Source organism: Agelaius tricolor, unplaced genomic scaffold (genome assembly GCF_023055355.1).
Source record: "Agelaius tricolor isolate 1412-34295 unplaced genomic scaffold, bAgeTri1.0.p SCAF_2, whole genome shotgun sequence".
Lineage (NCBI taxonomy): Eukaryota > Metazoa > Chordata > Aves > Passeriformes > Icteridae > Agelaius > Agelaius tricolor.
The window spans coordinates 6451840-6473319 of record NW_027269262.1 but is presented as its reverse complement, the minus strand read 5'-3'; the positions used below and the strand labels follow the sequence as shown (position 1 = coordinate 6473319).

Sequence of the window (21480 nt, the reverse complement as noted above, 5' to 3'; positions counted from 1 at the left end):
GAGATATTCATGCTACTTTCCTTTAGATAAATAAAACAAATGTTAAAGGTATATTTTAAATGAAGCAGCTAATGCTATTTACATCCATACAAAGCCCCCTTTATCATACGAAACAATATTCTTAATCATGCAGCCAATAACATTTCTATGCTGTTAATTTGTAAGTAATGGTGTTTAGAACTGTGCACTAATTGAAGCAGAAATAAAATGTAGATTTCTACTCTGATTCTTTTATATTCTTTTACATAACCACTGAAGAGTTTTTTTTTCTGTTACCATTCACGTGGATTTTTTTCTGTGGTTATCCAGAGCCAAAAGATAAAGAGTAAAAGGAACTATTTGCTATTTTAATAACCTGTTGGAGCATGCCTTTATCAAGGCTCTACCTATGAGTTGTAATTTTGACCACTAAAGTTGATATTTGCATTGAATAATTATTTAAAGTTGAAAATTTTGTTTTAAGCAATTCATCTGATATGGGAGAACTCTTTACATTTGTGTTGATTAAAAATAATTAATATTTACAATAATTTGTAAATATACTTGTTTTCCATAAGTCTAGCCAGATCAGGTTATTGCTTACTTAAAGATAGCAAAATTTATCCTCAGTTCTGCTAAATGTGGTGTGACCACTGTGCACTCAAAATTGTGTAATCTTGCAAGCAGTATATGTATCTATATCTATATACATACACTGCTGGTATAATCCATTTTGTATTCTTAACTACTTGGTGCATATTGGCAAAAGTTGTCCCTCTTTACTTGTTCTTGTTTACTTGTTCTTTGTTCTTGCAGTGAAAGTAAGGGCACAGAGGGGCACAGCTGAAAATATTTATTTTTTTCCTTCTTTACCATCATATCTTGGACAGTAGAACAGCTTTTTTGTGTGTGGAGTGGGGGCCAACCTTGGAATTATATAAAGACTAGAATATGAGATTGGAGAATAATTTGAAATGTAATCCTTAGCAATATTACTCCAAGTACTTCTGGGAAGAGGTAGCAGAAAGTAGAAGCCTTAGTATGAACATTAATATTGGAAAGGTTAACACCTCTATGGTAACCAGGATTATTCTAATTTTTTTAATCATGTTTTCATCTCTAGCTTTGTGACAGAAAAAAAGGTAATGCAAGACATATTTTTTGATAATCTCTTTGCTCACCACCTATGTAGAATGCGGTTAATGACAGGTTAAAAAATACTCATATACCTACTTTTAAACTTTCTAACAAGACCAGCTGTAGGATGTTTTGGGATGCTGAAAGACCAAATGCTGTAGGCTCTTGCTGCCTGTGACTTTATCATGGTGCAAATGAATTTTTGGACAGTGTTATAATGACAGAATTCTTTCTTTTGGCATGCTGCTTCTAGTTTATGTTAGAAATGTAACTGTAAATGCAGACATTTCATCAGTTTGATTTGTAACTAAATAAATGTGCAGCAATAGAGTATACACTTTTTGTGTTTCTCCACATGATGCCGTTTCTTTCTGTAGTGGTACTCTAAATATGATGCTATTCTGGTTCTTACAGAGTTCAAAAATAGTAGAATTGTTTTAAAAGCTGCAGCAGAAATCATTTATTCCTTCCTTATAGCATGTTCTTACATAAATCTGAGCCGCGCCTTTCCCAGCAGTGTGTCATCAAACTACTCGTTCTGCTCAGATTCTAATGATGTGTGTGGATGGCTGAGGTGTGCATGTGAGCATGTAGGAATTCTGAATGCTTCTCTACTCCTTTCAGTAAATGGAACAAAAATGTGGATATTTTGGTTGACTCTATAGCCCATTTTATTTGAGGTATGTCATGTGAAATTGTATCAAGGCACTGGAGCTGAAACTGTACAAACATAAGTCTTTGGTATTGTAGCTTGTGTGGTGTCCTTTTTTGGGTTGTATCTGCTTTTGTGGGTGAAAGATTGTGTAATAAAAATAGATATTTAAAATGTGAGCTATTTTTAAAAATCAGCAACACATTTTTATATGTACATAATATTTCTAGATTGCATATTTCTAACAGAGTGTGTGAGTTAAAGCCAAAAGAGGTTAAGAGGCAGTTTTGACTTACACAATGTTTCATTTTTAATCACTTGGGTTACTCTGTGGATTAGGGTGAAATAAGAATCTTGTGGAGATGTCACTCAGCTCTTTTTTCCTTTTACATAGAAGGCAGCTAGTGCTATTTTGATGTTGCATAAATGACACTTGATCAAAACGTAGTTGGCTGTGTCTTATTTTAAATCAAATGGGAATGGTGCCATTTATAGGAATAGGTTTCTGTCTTAATTAGATGATTATGTAATCACTCCAGACCTTGCACACCAGCATTTCCATTGGCTCAGGAGGGTTTTCCCTTGGTCATCATAATCTTAAATCCTTATAGATTTATTCTCTCTGGTTATTGAGCATTAAACTGGAAGCCCATGCCTTGAGGAGAAGACACACTGAACACCACACAATTTATTTTCAGTTCCCTTGTACCTTTGCAAGGGTAGGAAATGAAACTGATGGTACTTGATAGGCTCAGGGTTTGCAGGTCACCAGTGATGTGGGAATTGCCATTTTGCTGACACAATGTCCTAAGCCTTTATTTTAAAGATTTACCTTTATTTTAAAGAGCACCATTGTCGTTGTGGTTACTCTCAGGCGCAGCATGGTTTCTGTCCCTTGATGGAGAGCAAGGGTTCTCAAGGAGGGCCTGTGGCTTCAGCTTCTGTCTCCAGAAAACTGTGTGGCTGATAGAAATCTATCCACATTATGGGTTTGGGTGACGTAGATGTTTTTTCCCTTTTTGCTTGTTGGTACATATTTAGAGGGTTGTGCTGCCAGTCAATTAGTGTCTGGTTCTTCTTACAATTGAGCATGTTTCTGATGCAGAGCTCTAGGCAAGCTGACAGAATAGAAAGCCAAGTCCTTGATTTTCAGCACATTTGGGAAGCCATAAATGGGTGTGAATATGTCCACTAGTTGCAGGGTGGAAGTCTGGCAGAGGTACATCTGGCTGTCTTTCTCATGCATGCTCTGTCCCTATGTAGAGTTCAGGGTGCTTCTACCAATGAAGTTTTCTCCTGCATACTAGTGATTATTCAGTCTAATAAAACCCCAGGGAGTAAAAACTAATTTGGTATGTGAAGGAGTTGTGGACTAACTCTAGAACAGAAGAGAAAACAGAAAAGATTTTATCTAGCACAGATAAAAATAATAAATAGCAAACCAAAAAGTTTGGCAAGTGACAGGTTATTGAGTGAGAATGATTTAGGAGGAAAACAATCTCAGTTACGAAGTCGCTTTTGAGAAATGAACTATTAGGATTAATTCAACTGTGAACAGGGTAAATAAGATTCAGGGATGGATCAATCATGATATTTCCAGTGGACAGCTGCAAATGAGGTGTTAGAGAAACAATTGAGTTATAAGAAGAGAGCTTATTTCACAAGATGCTAGGAGAGCTTGGCTTGCTTGACAGAACAGGGGACATGGAGACTTCTACATGTAAACATATTGAAGGAGTTACATCAGGAAAAAGAAAAATTCCTGAAAGGCCAGGGTGCGTTGGACTGGGGGGAGCAGGGGAGGTTGTTTTGTAGTAATTAGTATGCCTCCAGCTAATTGTTAATTGTATAAACTGTTCTAGTATTAATTTAGCAAAGAGGCTTTCTTAAATCCAATAGGCATGAAAATACTGTCTGCCTATGTTGTGATGCTGCTCAATTTTTTATTTTGGCATCAGTTGCTTTCTGCCCTACCCTAGTTGCCAAGTTACTGGGAAAGAGGAACGCAGGAGCTTCGACCAACACATTTGGAGTGTTGTGTCCAGTCTGGGCTCCTCAGTACAAGAGAGACCAGCAGCTCCTGGAGAGGGTCCAGTGGATGGTCGCAAGGATAATTAGAGGTCTGGAGCATCTCTTATGAGGAGAGACTGAGGGAGCTGGGCCTGTTTAGTCTGGAGAAGAGAAGACTGAGAAGGGATCTCATTAAAGCATACAAATATCTCAGAGGCAGGTGCCAAGAGGATGGTGCCAAACTCTTTTAAGTGGTGCCCAGTGACAGGATGAGGAGCAATGGGCATAAACTGAAACACAGGAATTCCAGCTCAACATGAGGAAGAACTTTGACGGTGGCAGAGCACTGGAACAGGCTGACCAGGGAGGTTTTGAATGTCTCCAGGGAGGGAGACTCCACAACCTCCTGGATGTGTTCTGCATCACCTGCTCTAGGTGACCCTGCCTTGGCAAGGGATTGGACTGTATGATCTCCAGAGGTCCCTTCCAACCCCAACCATTCTGTGATTCTACTGAAGTCTGTTGGGCAAAAAATCTATTGGTTTTCTGATTTTTGTAATCTGCTGCTCTTCTGTCTGCAGAGGGTGAAGAATTAATAGCTCTGTGGTATAAATTTAGTCATCGATGACTAACCTGAAACTTTGTTATATAAATGTCAATTTTGCCATATTCTGCTAATTGGATCCATGTTCCACTGATGTCCTCACTTATCATTCTTAGTTGCTATTTTGATATAGAAGGCAGTGTGGCATCTGTCTTGCTGGCAAAGGCTCCTGTAAAGAATTCTGTATAAAGCCAAAAAATTGTATGGAACCATTAACTTTGCTTAAAAGGGCAAGTCTGAGAAAAGAGTGGAGAAGGTTTTTGATTTTATCATTGCCTGAAGACTTAACCACATCTTGAACACCAATAAAATTGAGATTTCTTCACAGAAGATAGAAGCTCAAATACCACTAACTAATGTTAAAAGTGAGTTGATCTCAGATTTAGTCTGGTCATTTCAGTGATGAACATGCATACCTTTTCATGTTCTAAGCATAGGGGACAGGATAAAATGTTATACAAATGGGCTTTTCTTCATTTTTCTTAAAACTTCAGTTTAAAAACATCACTGTTTGTTAGGATTGTCTATTTGCCATGGACAAAAATACACTGGTTCACCCTTGTTTTTCAATTCCATATTTTCTGGCTTATGTTTTACTAAGCTCTGGGGAAAGTATTAGGTAATTTGTGAAAGCATGAAGTTACTGTACAATGTAACATTTTTTTAGAAGTGCCTTCCTTTTCTCTTTAAGTACAAGTTGCTGACTCCCCTCTGCATTTGTAAATGGAGCATTAGTGGCCATCAGTGTGATCTCTTATGTCATGACCTAAAAAGTAAATTTGAAAAGCTGCATTTCCTCCCTTCTGGAGTCCTGGATCATTGCCAGAACTTTGCATTAAAACCCACAAGCAGTGGTACTAGGACAGTTTTTGCCTTAAAAGATAGGTGGAGTTACACGTGGATCACTGCGCCAGCATCTCTGGTGGGATGGAGACAGATTTGCTCTGACAATATAATGCGCTTTGCAAGCTTCTATTTTAAGAATTCTTTGGTGCTATGACTTTTTTAAGTCTATATTGGGCAACTGTTTTATTTCTCTTAAGAGTCTCACACTTCTGGAGGCTCCAAGTTCATACAGACACTGTTAAATTCTGCGAGTCAAAAAGTGTGTGTACCTAGAGAAGTATTTTTCAGAGTACTTCTGATCATAACTCTTCCATGTTTTATAGTTGAGCTACTTCATAGTGTTCTTTTGCCCTGTTACGTCTTGGGTAGATGCAATCCAGTCTGTGAAGTACCTGAGAACTGATTTCCTACAGGACTTTCATCACTCCACAAATAAGTGGAGTGATCTCCAAAGTCATGATTTCCTCATTCATCCTCAGGTGGGTGAAGCAGGGACAGTGCAGGTGCCAATGGCACATCCTTGTGCTCAGCACACCTTGGATCTGACCTCCAGATCTCTTCTTGAATGGGTAGGTAGCTCAGTTTCTGGGCTCTGACAGTTGTTCTGATAGCACTGAAACACAGATATCATTTGTAATGGCTGGGTAGCTGAGTGGTTTGTATTTTGGGAGGCAGGGAAGCAGTGGTATTAATTTGCTGTGTCAGTTTATATAACCTTGGTGACTCAGTGGATGCACATTATGCTTCCAGTACTGCTGATTTAACTAGTTGGCTGCTGCCTTGCTCTCAAACCTGTCAGGTCTGTTCCTATAGGTTAATAAAAGTGAAGGGTGAAATATGGTTGACTGTTTTGAACTTTTAAAGAATATTTAAAAAGAAGTTAATGTGTTTTGTAAATGAGACTTTGAAATTGGGTCTTTCCAAATAGAAAAATCATCATATGTGACCTATATTATTATAGGCTGCCTTACTGTAAATTTATGGTCTTCACTTTAACTTGCAGGTTTAAGAATAACATTTCTTGTTTTATTTTCTATATACATGCTTATAAAATAAAATCTCCTCCAGTCTTTTTTATTATGTTTTTCCCTAGGCTGAGTATCCTCATTCAGTTTGCTATTTAGAAAGCATTAGGCAGGTGTTAGGAAAAGCAGGCCATCAGACTTTATTAGCTGCTGATGTGATTACTGTTTTCACTTTTAAAAATGGATTATAATAGCAGTATGCAAGTATATAATGTCTGACCTATTTTGAATAGTAAATGGAAACTGCTCCTTGCAAGCTTCTTCATCAAAATGCAATTTATTTTAGCCCTTTAATACTTCATATGTTCGTATATGAAATTATTTGTACTGTATTGGATACAATGCATTTGTATTTAGCCTGGAGAAAAAGAGGCTTGGGAGGACCTTATTGGTCCCCACAACTGCATGGAAGAAGGTTGTGGTGAGGTGGGAGTCAGTTTCTACTGCCAGGTAACAAGTGACAAGAGAAAAGAAAATGGCCTCAAGTTGTACCAGGGGAGGTTTAAATTGGATGTTAGGAAAAGTTTCTTTATGGAAAGGGTTGTCAGACATTGAAACAGACTGCCCAGGGAAGTGGTTGAGTCATCTTCCACATGTTTGTGAATGCATCCCTGGGAGCACTCAAAAACATGGATATGGCACTTGAGGGCTTGGTTTAGCGGTGAGCATGGTGGTGGTGCTGGGTTGATGGTTGGACTTGAGGATCGTAGAGGTCTTTTCCAACCTTAACAATTCTATGATTCTGTATTTATTAGTCTTATTTAAAAAATACAGTATTGATGTATTATCAAGTATCAGTGCTTTATTTTCTTCCTTCTTGACCAAGATTTTAGGCTTGTTATGGTTAGATCTGCCTCTGATGCAACCACTGTTTGATGTATATAGAAACACAAGTATTGCCAAGGGAGCTTGCTTAATAGATAAGGCAGAGATGAAAAATAATTTAGAATTAATAATATCAGCAAGGATGTTTCAAAATAGGTGGCTTTTAAACCAAATGTCTACAGTTTTATAGAGCATGAAATTATAATAATGATGTTACTTTGATTCCTTATGCATGCTTCAGTTCTCATTAGCCTTGGATAGTCACTGTTAGAACAGATTTAATAGTTTATAAGAGAACAATAGGTTGAAGTTCAGTGCTTGCTGACCACCTTGGTATAGCATTCATTCCATCCCAGAGAAAAAATGTGTTCCAGCAGAACAGGAATGTTCTTGGTTCATTCCCACCCCCATCTGAAACTTTGTTTATAATTTCAGGTATGTTTAGGAACTGATGTTGAGGTGATTTGCCAGATGCTGTTCCTGGTGTGTTTTTCCCTGTCTTGAAAGACCTCACAGTCTTTGTTTGTCATATTCCACTGGTTTTGTTGTTACCCAAGCCCCAGGACAAATTAGATGGTTTCAGTGTTTGTCTTGTGAGGAGTTTTTTCTTTAAATTCTCTTCACTTATCCCACTTTGTCCATCTCATTTGTGTTTTAAAAGGTATTCCAAAGTCTCTGGGCATTAAATGTTCAGACCCTCTGACATTGTTTGTAACCCACTTCCATTAAGCTTTATCTTAAAAAATAAATTTTGGTCTGCGTGAACGAAATTTTCCCTGCATGAAGCCTGTGAAATCAAATGTGGTGTCATCTGTTGTAATCTACAGCAGCAGTGAAGAGATGAGAAATATTCTGCCTAAAGCAGTTGAAAGCTTAGGTCATAAAATTCGTGATTTTATTTATGTGTTAGTAACGAATAAAAACACTTTTGGTTGCTTTAAAAGGAGGCAGCAAATCTCTTTTGCCGTGAAAGTTGGGCACTGTTGGGGCTGACAAAGCAGATGTAGGATGACAGAAAGAAAGAGAAGGAAACAGGGCAGATATAATGGTGGCCTGAAGGCAGTGGTTTTTTCTCACTGTCATGCCAAATGTGTTGTGAACAAATAATTCATATTTAATAAAGGTCATATTGTATTCTAATGATACCCTCCTCTAAAATTAGTTGGTGTTCAGATTTCAAGCACCACATTATTCCAGCTTACATGTGAAAGAGACAAAATAGGACACTGAGTAGGATCAGTACACTTCTGCTTATAGTTTATCCTAATGCTTCAAAAATTAGCATTTTTAAATCCTATTTTGGAATCACTATGCAGTAGGGGCTCTTTGAATTGGCCCAGGTATGGGTGACTATATTTGTTGTAGAGACTGAATGTGTGATTTTTGTTGCTATAGAGAATGATACCTAGTAGAGAGGTGCTGTTTAGAGAAAGAGAGTGAGAGTTATGAAATTTAACTTTTTCAGAGATCAGCTGCATGTTTGCCCTGTGGAGAAAATATGCATGCATTTTGTGAGGTTTATGGTACTTGTGACTAATTAGTGCTAAATTATTCTGAAGAACAAGATCAAAAATTAGGTTAGGATGGCCTTATACATATTCAGTTAAGGAAAATATTATAAATTAGGTGTTCTGTATTTTTAGCAGGCCTGAAGGTGAATATTCTTAAGGTGCTTACAAATGGCAGAAGTTGATTGATACAGATGTTGGGGAAATTAATTCCTCATTTTATACTGTGCTGCAGCATAGCCACAAGTCAGGGCTTGCTGTCCCAAGGTGCGGCAGGAGACATTGTGTGGCATCCCTGTGCTGGAAGGAAAGAAGGTGGGGGGAGGAAAAGCTGAGAGAGAGATTTCATACAGCTGTGTGTATTGAAAAGAATAATCTCACAGGAAGTGTATTTTACAGGTTTCACAGTCCTAATTACACTGACTTCCCTCTTCAGTCATCCCCCTTCTTTTTTCCCTTCCCCCTTGTAAGTGCTTTTATCAGCTTCCTGAATTTCTGCTTTTTATTCACTCCTCACTGTCACTTTGATGTCTGTGCATCCTTTGGGTGGATTTTCTTTGTTTGCTCAAATAAGATACTGTATCCTAGGTGTCATCTGTCAGGTCGTTTTCACTGTAGGCATAGGGTTTAGTCGCTGATGGTCACAAAGCAGGATGTGCTTCCTCACTCAAACCCAATTGTTCCTGCAGCCTCTTGGGATTTTTTTCTGTCAGAGTAGCTTCAGTAGAGTCAGTTTTATTGTACTGGCTTTTTGTTTGTGGTGGTTTTTTTTGTTTAAAAGAAGCAAAGCCTTCTTTGCCTCTTTTAAATGTCTTCCTTCCAGTTAGTATTGTTTTTTTCTCCCCACAACTTGTTTAATCTCTACCAGGCTGAAGAAATCCAGGGTGAAGGATCATATCTCATTTGTTATCTCTTTTGAACAATCTGTCAGTTGCCCTTCTCCTCTCCCTCTGCCCCACTGTCATATCTCTTCCTTTGTATCTCCTTTCCTTTCATATTTCTTGTGTTTAATGCTCCACTGAAGCATCAGTAAGATCACCCACCTGCTCCACCCTCTCCCTTGCTGCATGGGTGTCTCTCTTTTCGTTGCATATATTCATTGAGGTGTTGGGTCAAGCAACCGAGAGACCTAGGAATTTTTGTCCTGTTTTAGTGGTAACAACTCCTCCCAATGAAAAGCAGGTGAAAAACTGAACATCAAATAAGACAAAAGTCTTAGCTATTAATTGTGCTCTTCCTTTGAGGGTTCAGGTGACCTGGTTAGTTATGTTAACCAGTGGACAGCTTGTCTAGATGTTTTTAATGCTAATAAATTACTCTGATTATTTCCATTAGTCCATTAACTTCTATGTATTATTTATTTAAAATAATCTATTAACCTAATGATGTTACGATCTTAGATAAGGCACACGTGACAAAAGACCTGCTAGTTTTTGTGCTACCTTTAAACCAGCCTACTCCAGTACTTGAAATATTAATGATGTGATTCTTTAAATCAGTTTGATTTGAATAGCAAATTTTGTAATCAATTTATCTGTTACTGCAAGCTACACCAGAATAAGCGAGTTTAAAATTACACTGTTGATTTGTGCCTAGTGCTGCCATTAATGAATTTATGACTAAACAGCAAAAAAGTTTTGAGTGAACATGGTTGCAGTTAAAACTTGTATGAGAGGAAAAAATCTGAAAGCTGCTGGTATGTTGAGACCTGGTTGCTTCCCTTCTTATTAGTATCAAGTGTTGGCTAGCACATGAAATCCTGGGAGATCTAGATCATTCCTCAGGGTGGAACAAAAGAAGAAGGTGAAGGCAGCCATGCACTTTCCTGTTGTGGTTTACAAACTGTGAAGAAGGAAGGGTTTTGGTTTTCTTCCTGTGTGCCCCATGTTGTATGGTTTGCTCCTCAAGGTTTGCCCTTAAATCCTTTAGGAAGCAAACAGATATCTCAAAGTTGCAGAAACTGTTCTGAATTGGCAGTAAAAATATGGAAGGGCTTTGGGTGTAGATAAAGATGACCTTTAGTCTACCTTCAGTGTTGCAAGTTTGAACACTTTGGAAGATGGCACACAAATAAGTCAGCAAACCAGTGGGAGCAAATCATCTTTCAAGACTTTATTTTTTTCTCCTTCAAAAGTTTTATCTCAAATATTTTTCAAGTTTATCAAAAGAAATTTATTCTTTTAATTGGTCTGTTTAATGACAGCTAATATTTTGCAAGTTGAAAGTTCTGTCAGGGCTGCTTTTTTGTTATGGTCTGTTATTTCTCAGCTGTAGACCATTTAATATTCTGTAAAAAATGAAGAAGCAAGTGGAATTGGCTGTGAGTATATGAAAACTAGATGCATAGGAGAAAGCTTAAAAGGTTTCATTAAAAATTTAAAACTCAATGTCCTTTCCTTAGAACTGACACACTGAATATTGCCTTACCTCTGAATCACAGCCCAAGTGCTAACTAAACTGTTTTTCACATTTTAATTTTAAAGATAAAAATGTTCTGTGGAAAAAACACCCTGTGTATTTTTCTGCACTTAATGTCAGATGCCCTGTTTTCTGCTATATAATCCCTTTCCATAGCAGAAAATGACGAATTTTAACTGTGAAAATATAGTCATATATTCTGAAAATATGGATTTATGTGCAGCCAGATTGTTCTGTTTGAAATGTAGTACAATTTTTGTTTTGGTTGTCTTCCTTTTATTGTGCCGATATAATTGTTACTGTCCAATTGGCTGAATTTAAAAACAACTCATCCATTGAAAAACACATTTATAAGAGACTATTATAATGTAGCTTGAAGAGATCTGTCTTACAGTGTTATAAAAAGTATGGAAAAGACATTCCATTGCTAATGTTGCAAATTGGCTTTACTCGCAAATAACACTGGTATATGTTCCTTTTTTAAAAAGAATGATGGCATCTTTGCTTTGCATTTGAGAATAAATATGGATTTTTTAAATAATCTGGTCTGTCATAACTCATACTCCATGTGTAATTAATATGGAAGACTGCATGTAATTTAAAATTCCTTAGCTGGTAACACATCTCTAATAGCTGTCTGTTAGCAAATGAATCCCCTTGTGTTTGGATGCTCCTGGATGCGAGTTTGTTAGAGGGAATGCTATTTCAGATATTGTTTCACTAATGATATCAAACAAAAGTGTTTGCTCATCACTAGGATTTCTAAAGAAAATCTGTAGTGTGATTCATTTGGGATGTTAATCAAACAGTGTTGAACTGGACTAGATTTGTAATCTAATGGTTCTTTTTCTAAGAAATAAGCTCAGCATTAATTGCATGAATGAATAGCAAATTTTTTTGCTTGCATTGGAGAAATTGTTTTGACAGAAATTGAATGGGAAATAGACTGAGTTGTCAAGAAAAAATAAATATTTCAAGCGTGTTGTGTGCGCTACTGATATAATGATTGGCTTATGGTCTTTTTAAAATATTTTTACATATGAAATTTTGACATAAACAAATAAGGCTTCTTCTTCCTGTGGGAGTGTTATTTCACTGATGATCCTGCAGTTTTGACTATGTGAATATTTAGTGTAATTTGTACAGTTTCTCACCTGTGAATTTGCTTAAAATAGAAAGAAGGAAAGAAATTGCAAGTCCAGAAGCAGCCACCAAGATTAGAGGGATGGAGCACCTCCCCTACTAGGAAAGATGGATAGAATTGGGATTGTACAGTTTGAAAAGTGAAGGCTTTTGGGGTGACCTAATTGTGACCTTCCAGTACCTGGAGGGAGCCTACAGGAAAGACAAGGCAAGAAAGATGAGGAGTGACTTTTTACAAGAGCATGTAGTGACAGGACAAGGAGCAGTGGATCCAAATGGAAAGAGAGTAGGTTTAGATTTGATATTAAGGAAAAATTCTTTACTGCAAGGGTGGTGAGACACTGGAACAGGTTGCCCAGGGAAGCTGCAAATGCCTATTCCTTGGAAGTGTCCATCCAGGTTGAATGGAGCTCTAAGTAACCTGGTCTAGTGGAAGGTCATGGCAGAGGGTTGGAACTAAATGATGCCTGAGGTCCCTTCCAGCTCAATTATTTTATCTAGAATTCAGTCTATGATTCTGTGATGTGTTTCTATGATCTGTTACCAAATATAGTTTACATAATAAATACAGAATGCTTTACCAAGCATGTGAAAAAATCAAATTCTCTTTCAACTAGTTACAGTTATGTGATTGTTTTGTAAAAAGTAGGGTTTTTTCTTTTTTTTTTCCTCCCCTGTTCTGATTTAGCAGTTATTGGTCATGTTAACCTAAGACTCGTATTAAAATATGTCTTCCAAAAAACCAAAATCCCTCCTCATGTCTAAAATATTTCACTATCAATGTAAAGTAAGTGAGGTTAGACTGAACTGTATTGAGACTATAAATCTGCAGCTCATTCCTTTTAGCTCTGAAGGCCTCTAGGACTGTTGGACAGGATCTACCCCTCCCTCTGAAGAGAGGGGTAGAAATTGCATGTTCAGTCAGAAAACTGGTTATTATGAAAGCAGTTTATGGAGTGAAACCCTTATTTTTAGTTATTGGGAAAGAAGGCAAACATTGCTTTGCCTTCACTTTTTGAGGCAAGACTTAGTTCAGCACTCAGTGGTGTTGTTCTACATGTCTGAAAAAGGGTAGAGTTTGAGTGAAGAGTAGTTCCACTGCATCAGGAGTTTGGAGCTGGGTGTTGTTCTTAGGGACAAGTAAAAGCTGATACCTGCCAACTGATTTGCCATGCCGTGGAACCTGTGTTTTCAACCTGTGCACAATGTGTTGTGACAGCACAACAGTATCTCATCATTAATTTATGTGTCTGCACATGCACATAATTTGATCTAGAAGGCAAATAGCTCACAGCTGTGCAAAGGTTAAGATTGGCACTATTCTTGTAGCAGCAGAAGCTACTTGCCTGTCTTTGAAAGCCTTCTAATTCCAAAGCAAGAGTGGTTATCTTTTTGGAATGGAAAATAGTCATTAAATTGTTCAATGGATCAATTTGTACTCGGAAAATGGGATGTTATTAATCTTATTTGGGACATTTTCATGGACCTTTGGAAGCATGAATAGAATGCTGCAGTGCCGTGGTTTGTATTTTAAGTACTTTGGGTTTATATTTGCTATTGATTAATTTTTTCCATTTGAAAATTAGTATTTTTGAGGTAAGGCTGAAAAAACAATGATTGGAGAGCATATGCATTAAATACTGCATTTCATGACAGTAGAATTGTGCTGAATCATTTGAGCTGTTTTCAGGTAAAATTTCTGTAATAGTGGGATTTTTCATCAGTGTGTGGCAAAATTTTAAAGCCAGATCATCTTCACAAATAAACTTAAATGTACTGAAGGTACGTGTGACATTGTCAGGTTTATTTATAGTGGAAAGACATACTTTGCAGCTCACTAACTGAATTCTTTTTCTTACATACTTTAGATGGCAGGTTTAAAGGGAGGCAGGAATGAAGGGTGTGAACTCAAATTGTTTGCTTGCTGCTTTTTTTTTTCTTCTTTTCTTTTGGTATTTTCTGCACAAAGGTTCAGCTTAATGTTATCTTTCCCTCATTCCCTTGCAAGTCACTTTTTATTCTCTTTCACTTGGGTGGGAATCTGACTAAAGGATAAATCAGGGAGGTAGAAGACATGCTTGCTAAGAGAGCCTGTCCTGGTGTCAGCTGAGGAAGGCTTGTGGTACTCACATCCCACTGACGTCACATTGCTAAATTCAGTCTTCTAGAAAGACACATGTTGTCATTGACCACCCATGACCATAAAGGACATTGTACCAGAGAAGTGGGAGATGGTGGATTGCAGATTTGTTAACCCAGGAGCAGTCAGGAGTGTGCTTGAAGGAGAGAATTCCCCTCCATAACTTCTGCTGTAACATTTCCATGCTTTGCATGATGTGAAGCAAGTGTGGAAAAACACCACCCTTAATCTGCTGTAGAACAGTGATTTTGGTGATTTTGACTATAGTTAAAACCAATTAATACTATTCTAAAGTCATTCCTGCTTACCACATTTGCAGGCATAAAAAAATTGTCTGCTCCTAATTTTTCTTAAATTAAGAAATAGGCAAATGCACTCAAGTTTTGGGATGTTTTTAATGACAAATGAACTGGGCAAAAATTTATGAACCACAGCAAATCTAGTTCTAAAATGAGACTCCATTATGGAGTGGGTCACCTTGCAGAGCAGTCCCCTCAGCCTGGCGTATTTTTAATCACAAATGTGATTTTTTTTTTTTTTTTTTTTTTTTTTTTTTTTTTTTTTTTTTATCCTAGATGAATTTACATTTTTAGGACTCAGTTTGAGCATTTGCTCTTTGGTGGAGCATATTTTTAGTGTCTCTTAGCTATGATCATTTCCTGGTAGCCAGATAAGGATTGGAGTTCTGTGGAAACATTTTCCCAAGCTGTTTCCTTTCACATTGGTTGGAAGCTGCCTCTTCCTCCAGGTGCTGCATTAGTAACTGGAATTCTGCTGTACACAGGCACCTATTTTCTGTGGTTTGTTCTGATATATATTTAGGCCTATCCTTTATATACCAAGGATTTCAAGCAAGCTTTTCTTTTTTTTTTTTTTTGGCTTAAAGAGAATTTTTAAGGTAAGCCAACTTGTTGAACCTGCTTGCTGGGAAATGTTAAAGATGATCTCTCTGCACTGGTTAAACCTCTGCTTTTCTTCTTGACTAGAGTTTTCATATTCTGATGCAATCTATAAAAACCCTAGTTAGGAATTATCAAGCAGTACATACAGCCATTTTGAATGACGGGTTTTTTTGGATAATTTTAGTAAAACATTTCTTCATGAATGTGCAGGCTTTTGAGAGTTGGCAGACAGTAAATCTCATTTGGAACAGTGTTTTTTTTTTCAAACACAGGTGATCTTTCTGTCATTGAGTGAAATCCTGACTTCACATTCTAGTGAATCAGGACTTAATTTTTTAAATTGTAATTATTTGACTATGTCTTTGGTAAAGCCAAATTTCTATGTAAAGAGACTGTTAAATAAGAGTTTAAAAACACCTAGGACTCGTAGTTTTCACTTGTTTTCCTTTCACTCTTCTGTGGAAGAAAGACTTGTGTGCACCTAGATCCCTTATTCTACTTTTTTTTCCCCGAATTTTGCCAGCTCTCCCCACCTGTCAGCAGACTATAGTGCAAGAGTGCTCTGCACATCCTCCCTTGCAGCATCAACATGTATTCTAAATTCTGTCAAGAATAATTTAAACATTTTTGAGGGAAACTGCATCCTTTGAAGCACTCCCTGGTGTCTTGTCTTCCTTTGATATTTTTAGTTGAAGAGGTCTGTAACGAGGCAATTTGCAGTAGAGGTTGCTAAGTCATAATGCGCTCAGAAAGCTGCTTGGCTGTCTGCCTTCCATTGTCTGCTTTTATGATTTTACTGTTCTGATTTTTGAAGGATTTTGGATGTTCAGTGAGTAGCCAGCCTGCTGATAGGCTGTGACAATCTCACACGGTGCTCCCGCGGCCGAGTGATGATGTTCCAGCCTGGATGGACGCACAGCAGGGTGGACAAGTGGACCACACCAGGGTGGGAGCCTGGTGCTTTGGGGGTCATTCCCTGCCTGGGGGTGGGACCAGAAGCCAGAGCTCTATCCCAGAGGAGGAGATGGAGGGCTCTGGCACCGGGCTTGGAGATGACTCTGGCTCCGTGGAAAAGCCCTGGGGGTCCCATGGGCAGCGAGCCGGGTGCCAGCCTGCAGCACATCTGGCAGCAGGGAGGGACACAGCACCCTGGGCCGCGTGAACGGGAACGTGGCCAGGAGTTCAAGGGAAGGGATGATCCTCCACCCAGCGTGTCTTCATGCCACGGCCAGTTTCAAGCTCTCCTAGCATAGGAGGAACATCAAAAACCAGCAGTGAGTTCAGTGAAGGGCTGCTTCACTGAAGGTTTGATATCTGTAGCAAAAGCAAAAAAAAAACCCACAAAGAATGTGTGCATACATTTTATGGTCTGGTTGGATGAGTCTGCAAAAAGCAAATGAACTGTAGAGGGAGGAAAAAGGGGCATTTTTTTCTGTGTCTTTCTCTCTTTAGACCAGATGCATTTATGGGTTCTACATCACATGAGATGTAAAGTTACATAATAAATTAATTGAAGGGAAGTAAACTGGTTATGTATGAAAGCACTAAAAAGCTATCCATTTGGACAACTTGACATCTTTCATGTAGAGTCTAAGGGATGTGCTAGCCATGTAAACAGCCAGTGTTGTCAGTTGCTGATTTTTTAAAATTTTAATTATTTTTTTAGTCGTTCTTCCAGCTTATTTGGGAAGTCTGTTGTGCATAGCTGGAAAATGTTTTAGATTAAAACATTAAATGGTCACTTTGTTGGTTACATAGATACTTCAGGTACTGCAGCAGAATTTTAATTTGTAGGAAGTGTCAGCCAGGCCTAGAAGTGATACCAGGAAATGGTGTCCTCTACACTTGAGCTGTATGGTTACAAGCTAATGTCATTTGTTCCTTTGGAGTTTAGATTCTCCTGGTGTCTGGTTCAAACACTGAAGATATGGGGCAGGAGAGTCAGGCTGTGTGTTGTACCCTGAGGTGAGCAGGGTGAGCTGTGGGGCTGTTCCTGGGTGTGGTGCAGAAGGCTGTGCCTCAGCACTCAAGTGTTCACTGTTTTAGGAAAAAAATTGCCTACTTTTAGTGTCTGTTCTCTTAAAAGTCATAGCTGGTGGGGAATTAGTCATCTTTTATTTGGGTTATTGTGGCAACTCCTGTATGTCTGCATCTAATTGTGCATTAGCATTTTCTCTGTAGTCTGTCTCCTTTTCTGTGCACAGTGTGATAGAGAAATAGGTGCCATTGCTAATTGAAAAGTACAGTTTTAGGGTGAAAGGAAAAATACAATAGTATTTTAAGTGTGCCAAGTCTCAGTTTGCATCCTGGGAGGAATTCATACGAGCAGTGTATGATGGCATATGGATGATACTCCTGTCTTTCTTGGAACTCCTCTGGTTCTGTCTCTCTTCAGTGTTTTATAAACTACACTTGGCTTAGGGAAAACATAATTCTGAGTAGCTCTGTGAGAGAAACAATGCACCTGTTTTCTTTGGTTTCATGTTTGATGGTCAGCTTCACCTCCCATCCTTAGCATTTCTGACAACAAACAGAAACCTAAATGCAGCAGTTTGGTTTTGCTTAGCCAAGCACCTCTTATTACACCTGGCAGGGTGTGAAATCGTGCAGCAAGGTTCTAGATGTTAACTCTCTATCTGACTTTGGAGAGCAAGTCTGTGACAGCTCTGCAGCTCATGTGTTTACAGTTTCCTGTGGAACATACCAGCACAGCAGGCAGCTGTTGCCATTCAGCTCTGGCCAGTGACAATTTCAACAGTTTACAGGACATTTTAGGAAAAATTTAAAAACAAAGAGCTCAATGTCAAGAAAGAGATTGTATCAAGTCTCACTTAGATGCCATATCTGTTTTGGGGTTAAAAATATCCTGAATTACCAATCTGGAGTGCAAAACTGTCAGACTATATTATGAGAGAGACAGAAAATTCCCATTGTCTGTGAGAGCCTCTGGCTTTTATTATTACAATTGAATAGCATTTCTGCATCATAAACAATGTTATTAATAATTGCTCATCATCCAGGACTGCAGTAAACGAGTTGCTCTGGGGACACAGAGTCATCGTACACCACAGTATAATTGATAGTAAAGACGTGTTGCCTTCAGGGAAGATGCATTCCTTTTATACACTGATGTTTTGCTTCTGAAATCTCCTTTAAAAAAGAGATTTCTGCTTATTTACTGATGTTTTAATGAATATCTGGTGTGTCAGTCCAGTTTTCCTGGCTTCTTTTGGCATCAGCCACAGTTCAGTTGCTTCTGTATGAACTGTGACCTTGATGCAGGCAGCAGAGTGAATTAACTGCTCTCTGATGTTTTGCCTGGTTTAATAAAACAATCTGCATTTGGGCAATAATCTGCATAATAGTAAATGCTTTTAATGAATGTCTGTGTTGTAGAATATCATTAACATAACATTTTTCCTGGAAGACTGACACAATGCTTGTCCTAGAAAACCTCGTGTGCCCTCAGCATTTATCCATGTAGATGCCATATTCCAGCTGTGTCTGTCTGGCATGTGAAAGCTTGGACATTTTTCACCCAGTGGTATTTATTGGAGCTTTCCCTAATGGGCAGAACGGAACAGACCAGCAGCTCTTCTCGCCACCCCCGTCCCTTCCATCAGTAGCTCAGCTGGAAAATTCCTTTTCTGTTGTTAGCAGAGCACTCATGACACCAGAAAAGTGAACAGAGAACTCTGGGAAAAGAGTTCCAGGTTATATATTAGCAATTTTTCTGAAGCATGTTCTAACAGTCTGGCTTCAGTCAGTGCTTCAATAGCAATGACATGTTTTTATTCTAGAAGATGTTATTCTGCAATAGACAGCACAATTCTTTTCCCCTCTGTCCAGTGTGGAGCAAAACAGAGGGGAAGGAGTTCCTCTAGTGATATTCTGTCTAACATTTCCTAATTCTGTCTAATATTTCCTTTGCTGCACATACATGTAGGATTCTTCATGGAATTTTTCCATTCTGTCTGGAGGCTGGCAAAGCCAGAATCTCAGGCACACATACACACATATGTTATGTATGTGTATTTATGTGTATGTACATATAAGTACATATATGTATCTTGCCACCTGCATTGTGGTGGAAATGTGCAGCAATATTCAAATGAAAAGTGTTGCATTTGTGTGCATTAGGTGTATATGACTGCAGAAGCATCAAAAAAACCTCAGGTTTTTTTTGGCAGGATTCTGAAATCCCAGTTGTTGATGGACAGTGCTCTCAGGTGCTCCTATTTATACAGCTCTGGAAATTTGCATCTTGCCTCAAGATAAATGGTTCTGACATCACTTTAATGTGAATATTATGCTGCCTAATATGGGATTCCCATCCTGGTTTAAAATACAGCTGCAAAGCACAGAGAGCTCCTTTTGTTGCAGTAACAGTCTGTCAGAATTTATTGAACTGGTTCTGTAGGTTTTAAATTCTGAGAGTGGGGGGATACACCTGTAATATTTGATTTGTCTGTTTGTTCTATGCTTAGCTGAACTTGATGCTGAACATGCACAGAAGGTTTTGGACATGGAACACACCCAGCAGATGAAGCTGAAGGAGCGCCAGAAGTTCTTTGAAGAAGCCTTCCAGCAGGACATGGAGCAATACCTTTCCACAGGATACTTGCAGATAGCAGAGAGGAGAGGCAAGTTGTAAAAACCTTTTGCACAAACTCCCAGCTTGGAGAGCATTGTTGAGCAGGCAAGAGCCAGCAGTGCTTACAGAGGAAGCACAGAAAAAAGGCCAAATTCTTCCTCAGTAGAACTGGAACTTCAGATAGGCCTTTTGAACAAACTTGGTGTCCCAGGGGTACTGGATACCTTAGAAAATTAGTCAGGCTCTGCTCCATATCTGAGGAGATGCACTGAACTGCATCTGGAACAGCGTTTTTCTCTGCAGCTGAAGAGTGCATCTATGTAAAAATATGGATGGAGGCAGCTGCTTTGTCCGCTGGAGTTCCAAAGCCTGGGGTTGTCATTTGGCCAAGGAGATGCCTCAGAAAATTTTGCAAAGCGCACAGGAAAGTTCAGTGTAGCATTTCCAAGCAGTTCCCAGGTGGCAGCTATTCCCACTGGGTGTGATTAGGACACAGGAGGTCACAATAGATGCTCTCCTTATTATGAAATGACACAAATGTGGCATCTCTGGACTGGTTAAAGCACAAGAATGCCAGAGATTACAGGGAATTCTGTGTGGGAGGTTTCCATCTGTTCGGCCAAAATGCAGGGATTGTTGGACTGGTAAGGAAGCCAGTGGGAAATTAGGTATTTGTATTAGGCAGGAAAAATGTAGATATTCTGTCCCTGCTCCAAATGCAGTTCTGCTATCATTTGTAATGTCAGAGTGGGGAATAGAATCCAAGGTTTCTATTTCTCTTCATGAGTGCTATAAATATAAAATCATCTTCAAGATGCTCTGCATGGGTGGCTAAGGAGAGGTGGGATATGTAAATCTAAATTCATGGTCAGGAGAGGAACTGAGTTTGAGTCCCCTGCTTTCAGTAATGGGTTGCCTTTTAGACTAAAAGTAGACATTGTCATGGGCTGGTACTGGACACACAGCTCTGTTAGAGTGTTAGGCTGCCTAACATTTGGAACTTCAGCTTTTTATGATAATGTGGAGCCTGGGTGTATCAAGAAACTGTTTTAATGAAAGACTTGGACCTGCAGTACATGTAAAATTGCAGAGCTGTAGCATATTTGAAAAAAAAAAAGATAATCCCCCAATCAAACTACAAAATTTATTCTCAGTTCACCTGTGAAGGTTTCAATAATGTAATTGTTACATTTAGATAAACAAGTAAACTGTTCATTTAAATAATTTTATACAATGCAGCAGGTGGACTTAAATCTGAATGACCCTGAACTTACTTGTTTCCTCTTTGCATGTTTTGCTGTTCAAGGAAGAAGATGCTCATCCAAGTATTTACTTCCCTTACAAATTGTCAGTACTGTATTGACAGTAATAAGCAATTTGCTTGAGTAATTAGTAATGTGAAATACCCATGAGAGAAGATACTGGGCATGAGCCTGGGTTTTACAGGCTACTGTAATTTCTTAAGATTATCTGAGAGAAGAACAGCTACTCTCTGTTAACATTAATCCTGGTTTCTGAATTTCTATGTCCCTTGTATGTTGACATTTAGTGACTGTGTCCTTAAATGTGTTTGCTTTTCTCTAAAAAGACTTCTGGTTGAGAAAATTGAAAAGGAGTGAAACTTTCCAAAATGGAAAGTTTCAATCCTTGTGCCTGAGTCCCATCTCAGCTTATTTCTGAGAAGGTTATTGCTATAA

General features: G+C 38.5%; 1 protein-coding gene across 2 annotated transcripts in view; it reads left to right on the top strand.

The window, feature by feature from the left end:
* The window catches only part of DTNBP1 (dystrobrevin binding protein 1), a 63946-nt gene that overhangs the window by 38011 nt on the left and 4455 nt on the right, over positions 1-21480 (top strand). For both annotated transcript variants that reach the window (XR_011683081.1, XM_071451393.1), the window contains exon 8: positions 19677-19832. Coding sequence is in view for 1 of the 2 variants with exons in the window: in XM_071451393.1 (XP_071307494.1) it covers positions 19677-19832 (156 nt within the window). In the remaining variant the exon portion in view is untranslated. The remainder of the gene's footprint in view (positions 1-19676; positions 19833-21480) is intronic.